General features: G+C 47.5%; 1 protein-coding gene across 3 annotated transcripts in view; it reads right to left on the reverse strand.

The window, feature by feature from the left end:
• The window catches only part of EPHX1 (epoxide hydrolase 1), a 37,791-nt gene extending 21,574 nt beyond the window's left edge, over positions 1-16,217 (reverse strand). The window contains exon 1 of one of the 3 annotated variants that reach the window (XM_044290251.1): positions 16,084-16,217. Coding sequence is in view for 1 of the 3 variants with exons in the window: in XM_044290250.1 (XP_044146185.1) it covers positions 2,197-2,203 (7 nt within the window). In the remaining 2 variants the exon portion in view is untranslated. Of the gene's footprint in view, positions 1-2,196; positions 2,219-5,064; positions 5,124-16,083 lie in introns of those variants that run through there. The other 2 variants (XM_044290252.1, XM_044290250.1) reach the window with 2 other exon arrangements.
• Positions 16,218-20,612: the final 4,395 nt, after the last annotated feature.

The following is a 20,612-nucleotide window of genomic DNA, read 5'->3' on the forward strand; positions in this document are numbered from 1 at the left end:
ACAGCTCAGGGGACGTGTCCTTTCTGCTGCAACTCTCTCTCTCTCTGTAACTCTGACACTATCTAAGAGTAGATTTGGCCGGCAGCAATTGAAGGATGGAACTGAGCACGTGCGACCACCTCAGTAGGTGGACACGCACATTACTATATAGACTGAACACAGGGGGCACCACTATAACGAAGTTCAGAGAATCTCTCAGAACTGAAGCATTTTTGTAACAGAAAGTAAATTACAAAAGTCACTTGTTTTTCATGTTGCATTATATTATAATAACGCCTTTAAGTTCGCTTCCTTGAAATAACTTGGAGGCAGTTCAGTAACCCTGGCCTCTGGGGGATGATGTATTAGACATTTATGAGGACAGAGAGATCCTCGTCTCCGCAGTGATCGGCTCATTCTGTATCTCAGAGGTGATTACTTTCTGTTACAGCGTTATTATGCCCGGGGCCTTAGACCTGAAATTCTCCTCCTTTCCACACGGAATAATGTGCAACTAAGACCCAATACCGATGATTTACCGATTCCTCCAGGACCTCCCTCTGTCGACCTGGCCTTAAAGGGGGTGGCTGATTATACATATTGATGGCATATCGTTCAATGTCAGACAGGTGCAGGTCCCACCTCTAGAGCCTGCGGCCCCTGAAGTCAACAGTGAGCAGCCGCGCATGGGCAGCCACCCTCCGAAAATAGGGGAGCGCTGGTTCAGCTATTTCCGGCAGTCCCATAGTGGTGAATGGAGTGGAGGCCGCACTTGCACGGAGCACTTTCCATTCACCATTATGGAACGTCTGAAAATAGCTGAGCGCGCTCCCACAGCGATAAATGGAGGGTGTGCCGCGTACGCACACTTTGGGGGGGCCCTGTTCTGGAGACAGAGGTGGGACCAGCACATACCTGACATGCTATGCCATCAATGTGCGAGATGACACAAGCCCCTTTAAGCCGCCCATACACATTGGGGGAGATTTATCAAACTGGTGTACAGTTGTACTGGTTTAGTTGCCCATAGCAACCAATCAGATTTCACCTTTCATTTTCCAAAGGAGCTGTGAAAAATGAAAGGTAGAATCTGATTGGTTGCTATGGGCAACTACGCCAGTTCTACTTTACCTCAGTTTGATAAACCTCCCCCATTATACTTGTATGTACATTTAATAAGTATGGAGGGCTCCCGACTCTGCCCAATGGAATATATCAGCGGAGATAAGGATCGGGCTGTTAAATTAAACTGGCCGGTTCTTTTGTTCTTTTATAGTATGGCAGCAGTTTTCTCCCCTCTCCCTGTTCAGGACGCCTGCATCCTCGGCCAAGCAGAATGCACCTTGGATGGTTGAAATCCAGCAGCCGTATCCTCATCTCCTCTAGAAGAAATATGGGTGCCCTCATACTTAATAGCCAAACCTGCCCATCTCTGCTTGCTGTCATCGAATTGGAAACTTTATTATTTATGTCCAGACTCCCCCGCCCCTCCATCGAGCATCTAATTCCGGTTAACTGTGGTATTACCATCAAAATCATACATCCATTGGCGGCCACAGGTGGTCTTTGTTCTCGGCCCCTCAGATCTAAGGGGGGGTGAATACCTTTCTAGCTTCCACATTTGTCTTCAATACTTAACAGCTGACCATACACATTGATATCTGCATGTTAAGGGGCCTTTATGTGCCGATGTGTGGAGGCATTGATGGGGATTTGACTTTCCATGGCAACACTGCACCTGACAGGACCTCTCAGTAGTGCAGCCTCAGGCTTCGGGCCTGTAACTGCCAGAAATCTTCCCTCAGCACAGAAGATACTAGAAAACAGGGGATAGAATACATCTCTCCTTCTCCTATAAGGACAGGTGGCGGATGGGACAGACAAGTGTCATGGCGGTCTCGTAATAAGCATGCAGTGTAATCGGGAGTGACCAGAGGAAATGGCGGCCGCCGAGTCTGTTTACATTCCATGTTACAAAGGAAATGGCCAGAAATCGGAGGGAAACATTACTGATAAAGATTTCAAGAAGGTCGGTGACTTCACATAAAACGTTACTTCCTCGAAACGCATCAAAACGTCCTGTAAGTGAACGGAGAACCATGGACGTCAGCTGGATGACAAGATTTCAGTAAGGGCGCGCTCCTTTATACAATTTAGTTTTCGTGTAAGGGCACAGACATATGGTGCAGTAAAAGCAAGCGGATGAATCCCACCTACCTGCCATACTGCACGACTACTGGCCACCGCGGGTGGGTCGGGTCTTGGCCGTGTGCGGTTGCAGCAACATGTGTCCGTAGCCTAATGAGACTAATCAATCAATCTTCCAGTATCCTTTCTGTATCAACTATACACAGTTTTCAATATCTCTGCTTGATGTCATCCAATAGGAAACTTTATTGCTTACGTCTATTGGACAACAACCCATCCTGCACTGAAACGAGTCGTGCGTCCATGACATGACCGGGATGGGTTGTTGTTATCCACTAGAACAGTGGAACGCACACCCCAAGGGGTACATGCCACAGGTCGATGGGTACGAGGGACTGCCCTAGTGTTTCACTGATGGTTGCTAGGTCAACGTCTCAGGACAGCAATACAACTGAATGCTGCATTTAGGTGCAGGAGCAGATTTCTCCATGCCCCGCCATTCACGCTCAATTGGCTCCAGGACACTAGGCCTGAAGCCTACCTGTGGCCGGGGCAATGACTTCACCTGAGCTGGGCTGCAAACAACTCGGGACGGAAAAGGTCCATGTCCATGCTCAGACAGCAGCATGGAGGTAAGTATTTTGGTTTATTTTCCTTTAGAACCTTAGGGCAGCAATATTGGGTCAGTAAAAAGTGTGTGTGGGGGGGGGGGGGGGTCATTATTATTACTGGGGGGGCACTATGAGGAGATTAGTACTACTGGTGGCACGATAAGGAGCATTTATTCTACTGGGACACATTATGAGAGCATTATTACTACTGGGGGTCATCATGGTGGTCCGGTCTGAAGGAAAAGATAAAAGAGAACATGTACATCAGAGGAGTCATCACTAGATGTAATAAGTATGTGGTGTTGTATTCTCCTGTATGTTTGGTAGTGCTGAATGTAATTTAAATAGTAATAGTCCTCCATCATGGGTCCTAATGTGCCGTCTGTCATTTTGACAAAAAGATTAGTGCTGCATGCTGCACTGTGCTTTCTGTCGAATCTGAAGGCACTGCTGACAGAGGCTTAGAACAGACCCTATGACCGGGGGTGAGACGGTTCACTTTCTTGGGGGTACTCAGTGTGCTTCAAGGGGGAAACCATGCATCTACTCCATTCTGTTCTCAGTAGCCAAACCGGACGGGTCATTCAGGACAATAATAAATCTAAAAGGGACTGAACAAGAACATCCTATACAGAAAATTCAAGATGGACAAAATGCGTTAATGTGCACGGTAGATCTAATTACCATGTACCGATCAGACAAGAATCTCAAAAATTCTTAAGATTCGCGCTAAGAGACAGTACAGGGAAGGTCTGTCATTTCCTGTTCTCGGCCCTCCCCTTCGGTATTTCCGCGGCCCCCAGGGTTTTTACCAAAATTGTCAAAGAGATGGTAGCGCATCTAAAAAGAGCCAAAGTCTAATAATAATAATACCTTACTTAGACGACTTTCTAATACTGGCAAACACCGAAAAACGGATGGAAAGAGACCTAAAATCCTTCCTAGCCTTACTGTGCGATCTAGGATGTAAATCTAAAAAAAAAAAAAAAAAAAATCATGCCTCCTTCCCCAAACAAATATAAAATTCTTGGGAATTCTCCTGGATTCGCAAATACAGTCCTCATTCCTTCCAGAAGAAAAGACAGTTGGCCTAAGGAGAAAAGGTCCGAAGTTTCTGGAAGAGGAATTCATGCTCCATCAGAGAGGCGATGAGCCTTCTAGGTGTGTTGACATCATGCATAGCGTCAATTCCCTGGGCTCAGTTCCACTTCAGGACCTTCCAGCTATGGTTACTGAGGTGTTGGGACAGGAGACAGACTTCCTTAGACAGGAAGGTCGTGATCCCACAACATGTAAAGTTGTCACTCACATGGTGGACACAGTCAGAAAATCTAGTAAAAGGAGTGGCTTGGCAGAAGACCCCGATTCAAATAGATGCCAGCAAAACAGGCTGGGGAGCAAACATAGAAGAGAAGTACTTTCAGGGTCTTTGGCCGAAAGCCATATCAGGTCTCTCGTCAAACTACAGAGTTAAAAGCTGTATGGGAGACAATAAAAGCTGCATCGGATCTCAAAGGGCCATCACGTAAAAATCTTATCCGACAATGTAATAACAGTATTTTACTTAAGGCAACAAGGAGGAACAAGATTAAAACAACTAATTAATCTGCCAGGGAAAATATTTTCATGGGCCGAAGGAAACCTAAAATCTATATCGGCAGTGCATCTAAAAAGGTTCCCAGAATCGGGTGGCGGATTTTCTGATACGAAAAACCCTTGACCAGGGCGAGTGGTCACTAAATCCAGAAATATTCAACCTGCTAGAAGAGAGATGGGACTCTCCAGTTATAGATCTTTTTGCCTCAAGGTTAAACTCAAAAGTGAAGAAATCCTGCTCCCTAAACCCATGAGACAACGCTTGGGCTGTAGATGCTTTCTCCCTGACTTGGAACTGGACTCTGGCTTATGCATTTCCCCCGTTCCAACTTATTCCAAAAGTTATCCAGAAGATTATCCATGACAGACCAAATCTTATTCTAATAAGTCCATTTTGGCCAAAACGAAGTTGGTTCTCGATTCTCAAAAATCTAGCTTTGTTGGATCAGTGGGTTCTTCCTCCCAAAAGAGACATCCTGACTCAAGAAGGTCCAGCAATGCACCCACGTCCAGAATTCTTCAGGTTGACAGCCTGGATTCTGAGTTGGAAATCTTAAAAGAGTCAGGGGTTGCCAGACAAGGTCATTTCTACTCTCAAAGCCAGTAGGAAAAAAAAAGTGACTTCTGCAATTTACCTTTGAAAACCGGGAAGAGGTTCTGCTCCTGGTGGGGACAGGATTAGATAAATCAATCAGGCCCTAATATACAGAAAAGCCGGAATTAGACTTACCGGTAATTCAATTTCCACGAGATCACCACGACGGCTACAAGGAGATTGACCCCTGACCTCTGTAGGGGCAGGAACAGAGAGAGGGTTTAAATCCCCCCCTCCCACCACCAACACCAGTGTGTCCAAAATTACAGAGACAGAAAAAAAAGTGGTGAGAACAAAACATACTAAACCGAGGGTATTACTTCATAACCTCCCAGGTAAGGCTTAAGGAAGGGTAGGGAATATATGTGCCGTCGTGGTGATCTCGTGGAAATTGAATTACCGGTAAGTCTAATTCCGGCTTTCCACTTCATCACCACGACGGCTACAAGGAGATATAAAAAATTATAGCTTAGGGGGGGACGACCGCCTGAAGGACTTTCCGTCCAAAAGACAAGTCTGAGCTGGATAGGTCTAACCTATAGTGTTTTGTAAAGGTGTGGATGTTAGACCACGTAGCGGCTTTACAAATGTCTTCAAGGGAAGCTCCGGCCCGTTCTGCCTGGGAGGAGGACATGGCCCGGGTAGAGTGAGCTCTCAAATTTGAGGGGCAAGACAGGTCTTGGGACCCGTAAGAAATGGAAATGGAGTCTTTTATCCACCGTGCTAGAGAGGATCTGGAGGCTTTCAGACCCTTATTCTTCCCCGAGAAGAGGACAAACAGGTTATTAGATCTACGGAAACCCTTTGACACTTCAAGATACCGCAAGACAGAGCGTCTTACGTCTAGAGAGTGGAAGTCCGATTCCCTATCGTTAGAGGGATTATTGCAAAAGGAGGGTAGGACTATCTCCTGGTTTCGGTGGAAATCCGATACGACTTTAGGCAGGAACCCCGGATCCAATTTAAGAATAATCCTATCATCGGTGATACGGAGATAGGGTTCCTGTATCGATAATGCTTGGATCTCGCCTATCCTTCTTGCAGACGTGATGGCCACCAAGAAAGCGGTTTTAAATGATAGATGTTTGATGGAACAATCAGATAGGGGTTCGAATGGAGCGAGAGTTAGGCCGGTGAGTACCACGTTAAGGTCCCAGTTGGGGATCCTAGATTTTAGAGAGGGACGTAGACGGGAGGCAGCTTTCATGAATCTCCTGATCCAGTGATGACTGGCTATATCGCGATCAAAGAAGCAGGCTAGTGCCGAGACCTGTACCTTTAGGGTAGAGGGTCTGAGACCTAGTTCAAGTCCCTGCTGGAGGAAGTCCAAGATCTTCAAGAAATTGGGCGGCTCTAAGTTTGGGGCTGGGTTCCCCATCCATGTACAGAATCTCTTCCAAATCTTTAGATAAATTGAGAAGGTAACCTTCTTCCTACTAGCTTTAAGGGTAGTTATCACTTGGTCCGAGAGCCCCTGTGACCTCAACTTCTGGACCTCAGGATCCATGCTGACAATTTGAGGAAGCTTGGGTCTGGATGTAGTATTGGGCCTTGGTGAAGCAGGTCCCTCCTGGCAGGAAGAGGCCATGGGTCCTCTACTGACAGATTCCTTAGAGCAGGAAACCAGCTCCTCTTCGGCCAATAGGGAGCTATCAGGATTAGTGTCGTATCTTCTCGGTAGAGTTTCTGGATTACTCTGGGAAGTAGAGGCAGTGGTGGGAACGCATAACTGAGATCCCAGTCCCAACGAATTGTGAGCGCATCCAACGCCCAGGGATTGTCCCGTGGGTTTAATGAACAGAACGTCGGTACCTTTGCGTTTCTTTTGGATGCGAATAGATCCACCTGTGGAGTGCCCCATCTTCCTGCCAGCAGCTGGAACACTTCTGGATTCAAGGACCACTCTGTCTGGTCTATCGACTGGCGACTGAGATAGTCTGCTTCTACGTTCAGTATCCCTTTTAAGTGGATTGCGGAGATGGAATTCACGTGGGATTCTGCCCAGTTGAAGATCTTCTTTGTAATAGACATCAGTTTCTCCGATCTCGTGCCTCCCTGGTGAGATAGGTACGCCACCGTCGTCGTGTTGTCTGAGAGAATCTTTATATGTTGACCCCTCAGAAGTATCTCTGCGGTTTTCAGGGCTTTCCAGACCGCTTCTAGTTCCCTGAAATTGGAGGACTGAGAGCGGATAGTTGGGGTCCAGGAACCTTGAAACCAACGGTCTCCCACTGTCGCTCCCCATCCTTTCTCGCTTGCGTCTGTAAGCACCTGAATGTAGGGGATTTTCTCCCAAACGACCCCCAATGACAGATTGCTTGTGTTCTTCCACCAATCTAGGGAGGTTTTTACTGCCGGAGGGATCATGACCTTTTGATCCAAGGAGGCCTGCTGTCTGTTCCAAGCTCTCAGGATCCACGACTGGAGGGATCTGAAGTGGGACTGGCTCCATGGGACGGACGTGATGCAGGACGAGAGGAGACCCAGGAGACTCATAGCTTCTCTTATAGGACAGGACCTCCTGTGCTGGAATCGTCGGACCTTTAATTGAAGGTTTCTGACCTTGTCTGGCGGAAGGAAGGTACGTTGTGTTTGAGAATCCAGGATAACGCCCAGGAACTGGATAGTGCTGGAGGGCACTAGGTTTGATTTCTTCAAGTTCACCAACCAACCCAGATCCTGGACAAGGGACAGAAAGGACTGCAGGTCTGTTCTGAGTTCCTCCTCTGAGTTGCCGACTAGGAGGAAATCGTCCAGGTACGGTATGATCACCAGTCCCTTGTGTCTCGAGAAGGCCATCATCTCCACTACCAGCTTTGTAAACACTCTGGGTGCAGATGATATCCCAAAGGGAAGGGCCGTAAACTGGTAGTGACGGATTACCCTCTTGTGGTCCTGGATGGCGAACCTCAGGAACCTTTGTGACTCTGGATGAATTGGGACGTGATAGTATGCGTCCTGGAGGTCTACTGAGCACATCAGGGCATTCCTTTTTATCAATGGAATCAGGGATTTCAGGGATTCCATCCTGAACTTCCGATAGATGACAAATTTGTTCAGGGCTTTCAGATTTATGATCGTACGGAACGAGCCTTCTTTTTTCTCTACCAAAAACAGGTTTGAGTAGAAACCTTGTTTTTGCTGTGTTGGCGGGACCTGTATTATTACGTCCGTTGCCAGAAGGCTTTGGATTCCTTCCAATATCTTTCCGCGTACTTTGGGGGAATGTGGGTTGGTAACAATGAAGCGGTTTGGGGGAGATGAAGAGAGTTCGATCCGGTACCCGGATCTTATGATGTCCCGGACCCAAGGGTTCGGGGTAATGAACTCCCAAGGAGTGAGGAAGTTCTTCAATCTCCCCCCCACTCTGACGTCATTGTTTATCCGAGGGTTTACCCTGGGAGGAGGAGGGGGTAATCCTACCCCTGCCCCCTTTAGGGTAACTCCAGCGTCCTGACTTCCCTTTACCCTTAAAGGGATTGTTCTGGCTAGTGGGGGCCCGAAAGGGATATTTCCTTTTGTAGGGTCTCTCTTCTGGGAATCCCTTTTTCTTGTCCGCCGCTTTCTCCAGGATACGGTCTAGGACGGGCCCAAAGACGTATTCCCCTGAGAACGGGATGGAGCAAAGCTTCATCTTCGATGTGTTGTCGCCCGACCAGCTTTTCATCCATAGGGCGCGACGGGCCGCATTGGAGAGTCCCGCGTCCTTTGCGGCGAATCTGACCGATTCCGCTGAGGCGTCAGCCATAAATGCTGTGGCGGATTTTAACAGGGGGAGGGATCTCAAGATCTCATCCCTAGGAGTATTATCTGTGATACGAGATTCCAGTTCCTCTAGCCACAGTTTCATGGATCTCGCCACTGAGGTAGCAGCGATGTTTGTTTTTAAGACAAGCATCGCTGCTTCCCAAGATTTTTTTAAGAGGCTATCTGCTTTCCTGTCCATGGGATCACGCAGTTGAGAGGTGTCTTCAAAGGGCAAGGCAGTCTTTTTATTGACCTTTGCCACCTGGATATCAATTTTTGGTGTTTCGCTGAAGATTTTAACTTCGTCCGTGTCAAACAACAGCCGGTTTCTAAAGGACCTGGATACCCCCAACCTTTTTTCTGGGTTGGACCACTCGTCCAGCACCATATCCCGTATGTTCTCATTGATTGGGAATACACGGGTTTTTTTAACCCTGAGCCTCCCAAACATCTCATCCTGGACTGAGTGTGCTTTAGGGGTTTCTTCGACCCCCATAGTGGCCCGGACTGCCCTTAATAGGTCAGGCATCTCGTCCAAGGAGAAGCAGAATCTTTGTTATGATTCTGGAATCTCAAGATCAGAGAAGACCACCTCGTCCTCCCGTGTTCTGGAGGACGAGGCCTCCTCCTCTATAATCTCTGGATCAGATAGTGAAGGGGATGGGCCCCTATGTCTTTTTGAAGGGGGTTCATCCCTGGGTAAAGGTATCTGAGATAAGGAGGTTTTGACTTCCTCATGGATCATGGACCTTAGATCTTTAAGGAAAGAAGGCTGTTCCTCGGCAATCACATTAGATATGCAGTCCTTACAGAGTTTTTTACGATAGTCGTCCGGTAGCCGTTTGAGGCAGGACACACATTTGGACTGTTTTTTGATCTTTCTCTGAGCCTCCTTAGTGACCTGGGGAGAACAACCCTAATTAGCTATGGTAAGTACACATGCTAACAGCAGGATATAGCCCCAAGCCAGAGATGTGGAGGAGGAGGAACAAGTAACCTGGTACAGTGTAAAGACAAGTACAGGGTAGGGAAAAAAAGCGCTTCCCCACAGGGGACTTACTACAGGCGGCACAGAAGGGTCTCCAGGGGAGCGGGGTTCAGCCGACATGACTGCACACTGGCTCCGGCACACTGACAATCGGCGCTGCTGCGCGCGAAAATTTGAACTCGGAGACGCCTCTGAATGACGTCACTTCCTTTCGGCACCCGGAAGTGACGACGGCCGTTATCCTGAAGCGCTTAGGCGCGCACCCGGCGATAGCCAAACAGGCCCGGCGGGAGATCGCGACCGGGAGCAGGCTCACATATAATAATGGAGCGAGGCCTCCCTCCTTCGCCCCTGCCCAGCGTTAGTACGGAGACCGCAGGAGGGCAGGGGGAACACCCGGTAGGTGTCAGGAAGTTCTGCTACATCTTCATCTCCCCGCAGGGAGACTCTCTCTGCCCCTGTCCTCTGTAGGGACAGGAAAACACTGGTGTTGGTGGTGGGAGGGGGGGATTTAAACCCTCTCTCTGTTCCTGCCCCTACAGAGGTCAGGGGTCAATCTCCTTGTAGCCGTCGTGGTGATGAAGTGGAAATCTAGAATTTTCTGTACCAGGGGTTAGATTTAGGCCTCCGTCCTTTGACCTTGAAGGTGCAGGTTGCAGGCCTAAGGCCTTGTTCACACTTCAGTGTTTAGTCAGTGATTTCCATCAGTGATTTGTGAGCCAAAACCAGGTGCAACTCTAAACACAGAACAGGAGCAGATCTTTCCCTTCTACCTCATGTCTGTGGAGGCTCCACTTCTGGTTTTGGCTCACAAATCACTGATGGAAATCACTGACCAAACACTGAAGTGTGAACGAGGCCTAAGTGTTTTCTTCGACTCAGATTTAGCTGAGCACAGGTGGATTAGGAGATTTGTCAGGGCAGCGTGCCGGTTAAAGCCTTTTCTTCTTAGACCTAGAATCCCAACTTGGGATTTAAACGTAGTACTAAAGGGCCTAACAAAGTCCTTTTGAGCCTTTAGATAGAGGAAGTGTCAGTCAAAATGCTCTCATTCAAGACAGCTTCCCTTATAGCAATTACGTTGGCTAGGAGAATAGGGGAAATTCAAGCCCTGTCTATTAGACATCCGCAGTTAACTATCACGGATGATAGGGCAATTCTTAAACCAGATCCAGGATTTCTTCCAAAGGTAGTTTCTGACTTCCATAAGAACCAGGAAATAGTGCTGCCATCATTCTGCAATAACCCAAAAAACATAAGGGAAGAGGAATTCCATTCCTTAGATGTCAGACGAGTTGTGCTGAGGTATCTGGAAGTATCTAAAAAGTTTAGGAAGGTTTACAATCTGTTAGCTCAGTTCGGAGGAAAGAATAAGGGGAAATCAGCCTCTAGGGCCTCCATCGCCAGGTGGATAAAACAGACAATCTATGATAGTTACCGTCTTCAAAATCTTCCTTGCCCTGTAAAGTTAAGGTCCATTCTAACAGGGCAGTATCATCTTCCTAGGCAGGAAAAGCGGGGGCTTCGTTGGACCAGATATGTAAGGCTGCGACTTGGTCGAATGTTTATACCTTCATTAAAGGGATTCTGTCACCTCGTTTTAGCCTATAGAGCTGAGGACATGCACGGCTAGATCGCTGCTAGCATGTCCGCAATATACCTGTTCCATAGCGCTGTGTGCATTTATGTGTTTAAAAAATGATTTTATAGATATGTAAATGAGCCCAAGGGGCTGTACTAACCGTTCTGGAGCCGAGCACCACCTGCGTCCTCCAAATCTCCTCCTTGCTCTCAAAGTTAGGCCTCATGCACACGACCGTTTTTTTTTAAGGTCTGCAAAAACGAGGTCCGTAGGTCCGTGATCCGTGACCGTTTTTTTGTCCGTGGGTCTTCCTTGTTTTTTGGAGGATCCACGGACATGTAAAATGAAAAAAAAATCTAAGTCAAGTTTGCCATTGAAATGATAGGAAAAAACGGACACGGATCACGGACACGGATCACGGACACGGATGCCAATCTTGTGTGCATCAGTGTTTTTTCACGGACCCATTGACTTAAATGGGTCCGTGAACCGTTGGCCGTGAAAAAAATAGGACAGGTCATATTTTTTTCACAGCCAGGAAACACTGATCACGGATGCGGCTGCCAAACGGTGCATTTTCCGATTTTTTCACGGACCCATTGAAAGTCAATGGGTCCGTGAAAAAAAACGGAAAATGGCACAACGGCCACGGATGCACACAACGGTCGTGTGCATGAGGCCTTAGATCGCTGTAATCTCGCAATGCACGAGCTCGCGCATGCGCTGTTCCTTCCCTGAGGCTGATGCCAACGCAGGGAAGGAACACTATGCCTGCACTGCGCATCGCGAGATTACAGCGATCTAACTGTGAGCAAGGAGGAGATTCGGAGGACGCAGGCGGTGCTGGGCTCCAGGAAGGTTAGTACAGCCCCTTGGGCTCCTTACCAGGCTCATTTACATATCTATAAAATCATTTTTTAAACACAATAAATGCACACGGCGCTATGGAACAGGTATATTGCGGACATGCTAGCGGCGATCTAGCCGTGCATGTCCGCAGCTCTATAGGCTGAAACGAGGTGACAGAATCCCTTTAAGCACTACAGACTTGACTTGCCAGGATCTTCAGAACTATCCTTTGGTAGGAAGGTCCTCCAAGGCATAGCCCCCCGTTAGTTAGGTAATCTGGTAGGTCTCCCATCTGCCGTCATGGTGGTGAAATGGGAAAACCTGAATCAAACTTACTGGTAATTCCTTTTCCATGAATCCACGATGACGGCACGGAATTCCCACCCAAAAAAGTAGTGTACTTATGTTAGTATGAAGGAATACAAAAAAAAATAAAAAAATAATAAATGGATATAATACATACGTCTCTGCCGTATGTTGTGCATAATTTGAATTAGCAAGAAAAAAAAAAAAGTGTGTGTGCGTTTTTCATTTCCGGCACTGAGTTCCGTCACAGGGGCTCTATACTGGAAAATAACTGATCAGTTTTATCCCCATGCATTCTGAATGGAGAGTAATCCGTTCAGTTTGCATCAGGACGTCTTCAGTTCAGTCGTTTTGACTGATCAGGCAAAAGATAAAACCGCAGCATGCTACGGTTTTCTCTCCGGCGAAAAAAACTGAAGACTTGCCTGAATGCCGGATCCGTTTTGCTGGATGACACCGGAAAGACGGATCCGGCATTTCAATGCATTTTTTCGACTGATCAGGCATTTTTAAGGCCCCCTGCACATGATCAGGATTGCGTGCGGATTTACAGCGCGGATTTGCGTGCGGAAAATCCGCACCGTAGGTCATGTACATTGTATTCTATGAGAATTTGAAATTCTCAATGCACACGATGCAGATTTTTTCTGCGCGGATTTTGACCTGCGGTGCGGATTTTAAAATCCGCAACATGTCAATTTTATTTTTCCTGACCGGATTTTCTTCATTCACTTAGTGAAATCCGTATGCGGAAAATCCGCACCAATTAATGCGGACTGACCGCACAGATTTGCCTGCGAACACCTGCGGATTTGCCTGCGAACACCTGCGGATTTCAGTGCGGATTCTCCGCACATAAATCCTGAACGTGTGCATGTAGCCTAAGACTGATCAGGATCCTGATCAGTCTTAGGGTACTTTCACACTTGCGGCAGGACGGATCCGACAGGCTGTTCACCATGTCGGATCCGTCCTGCGGCTATTTCGCCGTGCCGCCGGACCGCCGCTTCGTCCCCATTGACTATAATAGGGACGGGGGCGGAGCTCCGGCGCAGCACGGCGGTGCACGGAGAAAGGACGCCGGACTAAAATTACTGCATGTCAGGCTTTTTAGTCCGGCGGCTTTCTCCGTGCACCGCCGTGCTGCGCCGAAGCTCTGCCCCCGTCCCCATTATAGTCAATGGGGACTGAGCGGCGGTCCGCGGGCACGGCGAAATAGCCGCAGGACGGATCCGACATGGTGAACAGCCTGTCGGATCCGTCACGCCGCAAGTGTGAAAGTAGCCTTACTAATGCCATCAGTTGGCATACATTTTGCCTGATCCGGCAGGCAGTTCCGGCGACGGAACTGCTTGCCGGATTTCTCTGCCGCAAGTGTGAAAGAGGCCTAAGGTGCATGGATACTATAGTAATCTGCTAAACACTGAAGAGGGTGGAGGGGGAATTTAATCTCTCTCTGTTTTCCTACAGAGGTCAGGGGTCAATCTCTTATCTGCCGTCATGGTGGATTAATGGAAAAGAAATTACTGTTAAGTCAAATTCTGTTTTTTCCCTGTGGGGGCTCAATGACAGCAGTGTAATGCTTCTTTTTCCCTGTGGGGGCGCTGCAGCGGCTCAATGACAGCAGTGCAATGCTTCTTTTTCCCTGTGGGGGCGCTGCAGGGGCTCAATGACAACAGTGTAATGCTTCTTTTCCCCACTGTGGGGGCGCTGCAGGGGCTCAATGACAACAGTGTAATTCTTCTTTTTCCCTGTGGGGGCGCTGCAGGGGCTCAATGACAACAGTGCAATGCTTCTTTTCCCACTGTGGGGGCGCTGCAGGGGCTCAATGACAGCAGTGTAATGCTTCTTTTCCCACTGTGGGGGCGCTGCAGGGGCTCAATGACAGCAGTGTAATGCTTCTTTTCCCCACTGTGGGGGCGCTGCAGGGGCTCAATAACAGCAGTGTAATGCTTCTTTTCCCACTGTGGGGGCGCTGCAGGGGCTCAATGACAGCAGTGTAATGCTTCTTTTCCCCACTGTGGGGGCGCTGCAGGGGCTCAATGACAACAGTGCAATGCTTCTTTTCCCACTGTGGGGGCGCTGCAGGGGCTCAATGACAACAGTGTAATTCTTCTTTTTCCCTGTGGGGGCGCTGCAGGGGCTCAATGACAGCAGTGCAAAGCTTCTTTTCTCCCATGGGGGCGCTGCAGGGGCTCAATGACAGCAGTGCAATGCTTCTTTTCTCCCATGGGGGCGCTGCAGGGGAACTGATGATTACTTCGGGAACCAGCAGGGGTACAGCCTATGATCTGCTGATTGTCAGGGGAACCCTTCTAGGAATTGTCCAAAGCGGAGAACTCCTTTACGTCAATATAAAATTCTATAATTCATAGAATGCTGGGACTTGTAGTACTGCCTAATGGAAATTAGACCGAGAGTGCGCTCCACCCTCTAAGGGCTCATGCACATGATCGTATATATTTTGCGGTATGCAAAACACGGATCTGCAAAAAATACGGATGACGTCCGTGTGCATTCCGTAATTTTGCCGAACAGAACAGCTGGTCCCTTATAGAACAGTCCTACCCGTGTCCGTTATGCGGACAATAATAGGACATGTTCTATTTTTTTGCAGAACGGCCATGCGGAAACAGAATGCACACGGAGTAACTTATGTTTTTCTTTTTTTTTTTTTTGAGGACCCATTCAAATGAATGGTTCCGCATGCGGTCCACAAAAACAGCGGAACCGACACGGAAATAAAATGTGTTTGTGGGCATGAGCCCTAACAGTGTGCTAGGCCTTATTCACACGTCCATGTCTGTAATGAAATCCGTTATAAGATAATATGATCAGTGATTTATCTGTGCAGAATCCATGTTTGGTCCGCGTGTCCGTTTTTTTGCTCTCCGTGTTCCACAGACACTGCACAGATGAAGATTCATTTTCATAGTATTCCCAATGTGAAACACGTGCCATCCGTGCTGGGTCTATGTTATTCACAAATCCATAGACTATAATGGGCCTGATGGATCCGTAAACACAAACAGAAAAAAAAAAGAAAAGCGTGCTTCCGCGATAAAACACTGATGAGTGAACACACACATTTAGGGCTCATGCACACGGCCATGGGTTTGGTCCGCATTTTTTGCAGGTTGGATGAGGACCTATTCATTTTAATAGGGCAGCGAAACATGCGGACAGCACACTGTGCGTTGTCTGCATCCGCACGTCCATGTCCGCGGCTCCGCAAGAAAAAATAAGTAGAACATGCTTTATTCTTGTCCGTGTTGTGTACAAGAGTGGGCTGTTCTTACACAGAATGCACACGGCCGGTAACCGTATTTTGCGGATCTGCAATCTGTGGACCGCAAAAACGGAAACGCTTGTGTGCGTGAGGCCTGAAATGAATGGGTACGTGTGCTGTCCGTGAGGAACAAGTACAACACATGTCCGTGAATCACTGAGGAAATACATGGGACGTGTCCACGAGCAAAACACACACGGTAACAGGTCTGCTGATCGCTAGTAACAATGCATCACAGGTAACAATGTACCACTGTCTATCAGAGGTAACAATGTATTACTGGTAACAATGTATCAAAACTTTCACTATCTATCAGATTGTAATGAAAACCTTGCATCTACCACAATCGCAGCTCAGTACAATGTGCATGCGGATGCTGGGCGGTGTAGTCACCTGTATGAGCGGCGTCCTCCGGGTGATCGGTCTGCAGCAGGAGCAGAGCTCAGTCCCGTCTGTCTGCTGCTCCCAGCGCGCGAGGAGGGTCCGGAGCGGGGCATGCCGGGACATGTAGTCCGGGAGGAGCCGCCCACCGCGAGCAAAGGTTATGTGCGGCGGGGAGGACTGTGTCACGTGCACAGCAGGAGAGATCACACTGATAGTACAGGTGTCTGCAGCATGAGGGGGAAGTGGAACTACAAGTCCCAGCAGTGCACAGCAGGGGAGATCACACTGATAGCATGAGGGGGAACTATAAGTCCCAGCAGTGCACAGCAGGGGAGATCACACTGATAGCATGAGGGGGAACCACAAGTCCCAGCAGCGCACAGCTTGAGTTCATGCTGGGAGCTGTAGAACCTAATGTATTACATATATACACAGGTAAATACAAGTCCTGCAGCTTTTCAATATACTTGATCAAATTCGCACAATGTTAAAGATCTCTGCTTGCTGCTGGTGAATGGAAATGAGTGCATGGTAGGTCCAGTGTATTATCCCATACATCCTGCAGGTCTAGTAAACCATCACATACTGTATACTCAGGACTTCTAGTGGATACCTGTCTATGGGTGTCACATGCCTTTTACATGGTGCTTTGCATTGCTTGCCATAACACAAGGGCCGCAGGGTCTACAGCGCCCCACGGAGGATGTACAGCACGGTATGGACCTTCAGTCAAACCTCCTTTATTAGCTACATAAAGATTGGTTCCATAGAAGTGAGTGGAGGAGCAGCAGACACGAACCACAGCCGCTCCATCTAGTGGTGGCTGTATATATCTGTATGCAGTAATCTCCTGAGCTCCATCTAGTGGTGGCTGTATATATCTGTATGCAGTAATCTCCTGAGCTCCATCTAGTGGTGGCTGTATATATCTGTATGCAGTAATCTCCTGAGCTCCATCTAGTGGTGGCTGTATATATCTGTATGCAGTAATCTCCTGAGCTCCCTCTAGTGGTGGCTGTATATATCTGTGTGCAGTAATCTCCTGAGCTCCCTCTAGTGGTGGCTGTATATATCTGTGTGCAGTAATCTCCCGAGCTCCCTCTAGTGGTGGCTGTATACAGTCATGTGAAAAAATTAGGACACCCTTTGAAAGCATGTGGTTTTTTGTAACATTTTTAATAAAAGGTTATTTCATCTCCGTTTCAACAATACAGAGAGATTAAAGTAATCCGACTAAACAAAGAAAACTGAAGAAAAGTCTTTTCAAGATCTTCTGTAAATGTCATTCTACAAAAATGCCTATTCTAACTGAGGAAAAAGATAGGACACCCTTGCCCCTAATAGCGAGTGTTACCTCCTTTGGCTGAAATAACTGCAGTGAGACGGTTCTTGTAGCCATCTACCAGTCTTCGACATCGGTCTGAGGAAATTTTACCCCACTCCTCAATGCAGAACTTTTTCAGCTGTGAGATGTTTGAGGGGTTTCTTGCACGTACAGCCCTTTTCAAGTCACCCCACAGCATCTCAATGGGATTCAAATCTGGACTTTGACTTGGCCATTCCAGGACTCTCCATTTCTTCTTTTTCAGCCAATCTTTGGTTGATTTACTAGTATGTTTTGGGTCATTGTCATGTTGCATGGTCCAGTTCCGCTTCAGCTTTAATTTTCTAACTGATGGTCTCACATGTTCTTCAAGCACCTTCTGATACACAGTAGAATTCATCGTGGATTCTATGATGGTGAGCTGACCAGGTCCTGCTGCAGCAAAGCAGCCCCAAACCATGACACTTCCACCTCCATGCTTCACAGTTGGTATGAGGTTCTTTTCTTGGAATGCTGTGTTTGGTTTACGCCAAACATGTCCTCTGCTGTTGTGTCCAAATAATTCAATTTTGGACTCATCTGTCCAAAGAACATTATTCCAGAAGTCCTGGTCTTTGTCAACTTTATCTCAGGCAAATGTCAGTATGGCCTCGATGTTTCTCTTGGAAAGCAAAGGTTTCCTCCTTGCACACCTCCCATGCAAGTTAAACTTGTACAGTCTCTTTCTGATTGTAGAGGCATGTACTTCTACATCAACAGTAGCCAGAGCCTGCTGTAGTTCTCGAGATGACACTTTAGGGTTTTTGGAGACCTCTTTTAGCATCTTGCGGTCTGCTCTTGGGGTGAACTTGCTGGGGCGACCAGTCCTGGGCATGTTGGCAGTTGTTTTGAAAGCCCTCCACTTGTAGACTATCTTCCGGACAGTGGAATGGCTGATTTCAAAATCTTTTGAGATCTTTTTAAATCCCTTCCCAGACTCATAGGCTGCTACAATCTTTTTTCTGAAGTCCTCTGACAGCTCTTTTGCTCTCACTCTCACTTCAACAGTCAGGAGCACACCAAACTAAATGTCTGAGGTTTAAATAGGGCAAGCCTCATTCAACATGCAGAGTAACGATCTACTAATTATGTGCACCTGGTGTGATATACCTGTGTGAGATCTGAGCCAATTTAAGAGGGAATACATGTGAGGGTGTCCTATCTTTTTCCTCAGTTAGAATAGGCATTTTTGTAGAATGACATTTACAGAAGATCTTGAAAAGACTTTTCTTCAGTTTTCTTTGTTTAGTTGGATTACTTTAATCTCTCTGTATTGTTGAAACGGAGATGAAATAACCTTTTATTAAAAATGTTACAAAAAACCACATGCTTTCAAAGGGTGTCCTAATTTTTTCACATGACTGTATATCTGTGTGCAGTAATCTCCCGAGCTCCCTCTAGTGGTGGCTGTATATATCTGTGTGCAGTAATCTCCCGAGCTCCCTCTAGTGGTGGCTGTATATATCTGTGTGCAGTAATCTCCCGAGCTCCCTCTAGTGGTGGCTGTATATATCTGTGTGCAGTAATCTCCCAAGCTCCCTCTAGTGGTGGCTGTATATATCTGTGTGCAGTAATCTCCCGAGCGCCCTCTAGTGGTGGCTGTATATATCTGTATGCATTAATCTCCCGAGCTCCCTCTAGTGGTGGCTGTATATATCTGTATGCAGTAATCTCCCGAGCTCCCTCTAGTGGTGGCTGTATATATGTGTATGCAGTAATCTCCTGAGATCCTCTAGTGGTGGCTGTATATATCTGTATGCAGTAATCTCCTGAGCGCCCTCTAGTGGTGGCTGTATATATCTGTATGCATTAATCTCCTGAGCTCCCTCTAGTGGTGTCTGTATGCAGTAATCTCCTGAGCTCCCTCTAGTGGTGGCTGTATACATCTGTATGCACTAATCTCCTGAGCTCCCTCTCGCGGTGGCTGTATATATCTGTATACAGTACTCTCCTGAGCTCCCTCTAGTGGTGGCTGTATATATCTGTGTGCAGTAATCTCCTGAGCTCCCTCTAGTGGTGGCTGTATATATCGGTATGCAGTAATCTCCTGAGCTCCCTCTAGTGGTGGCTGTATATATCTGTATGCAGTAATCTCCTGAGCTCCCTCTAGTGGTGGCTGTATATATCTGTATGCAGTAATCTCCTGAGCTCCCTCTAGTGGTGGCTGTATACATCTGTATGCACTAATCTCCTGAGCTCCCTCTAGCGGTGGCTGTATATATCTGTATACAGTACTCTCCTGAGCTCCCTCTAGTGGTGGCTGTATATATCTGTGTGCAGTAATCTCCTGAGCTCCCTCTAGTGGTGGCTGTATATATCTGTGTGCAGTAATCTCCAGAGCTCCCTCTAGTGGTGGCTGTATATATCTGTATGCAGTAATCTCCAGAGCTCCCTCTAGTGGTGGCTGTATATATCTGTATGCAGTAATCTCCTGAGCTCCCTCTAGTGGTGGCTGTATATATCTGTATGCAGTAATCTCCTGAGCTCCCTCTAGTGGTGTCTGTATATATCTGTATGCAGTAATCTCCTGAGCTCCCTCTAGTGGTGGCTGTATATATCTGTATGCAGTAATCTCCTGAGCTCCCTCTAGTGGTGGCTGTATATATCTGTATGCAGTAATCTCCTGAGCGCCCTCTAGTGGTGGCTGTATATATGTGTATGTAGTAATCTCCTGAGCGCCCTGTAGTGGTGGCTGTATATATCTGTATGCAGTAATCTCCTGAGCTCCCTCTAGTGGTGGCTGTATATATCTGTATGCAGTAATCTCCTGAGCTCCCTCTAGTGGTGGCTGTATGTATCTGTATGCAGTAATCTCCTGAGCTCCCTCTAGTGGTGGCTGTATATATCTGTATGCAGTAATCTCCTGAGCTCCCTCTAGTGGTGGCTGTATATATCTGTATGCAGTAATCTCCTGAGCGCCCTCTAGTGGTGGCTGTATATATGTGTATGTAGTAATCTCCTGAGCGCCCTCTAGTGGTGGCTGTATATATCTGTATGCAGTAATCTCCTGAGCTCCCTCTAGTGGTGGCTGTATATATCTGTATGCAGTAATCTCCTGAGCTCCCTCTAGTGGTGGCTGTATGTATTTGTATGCAGTAATCTCCTGAGCTCCCTCTAGTGGTGGCTGTGTATATCTGTATGCAGTAATCTCCTGAGCCCCCTCTAGTGGTGGCTG

This window comes from Bufo gargarizans, chromosome 4, assembly GCF_014858855.1.
Source record: "Bufo gargarizans isolate SCDJY-AF-19 chromosome 4, ASM1485885v1, whole genome shotgun sequence".
Lineage (NCBI taxonomy): Eukaryota > Metazoa > Chordata > Amphibia > Anura > Bufonidae > Bufo > Bufo gargarizans.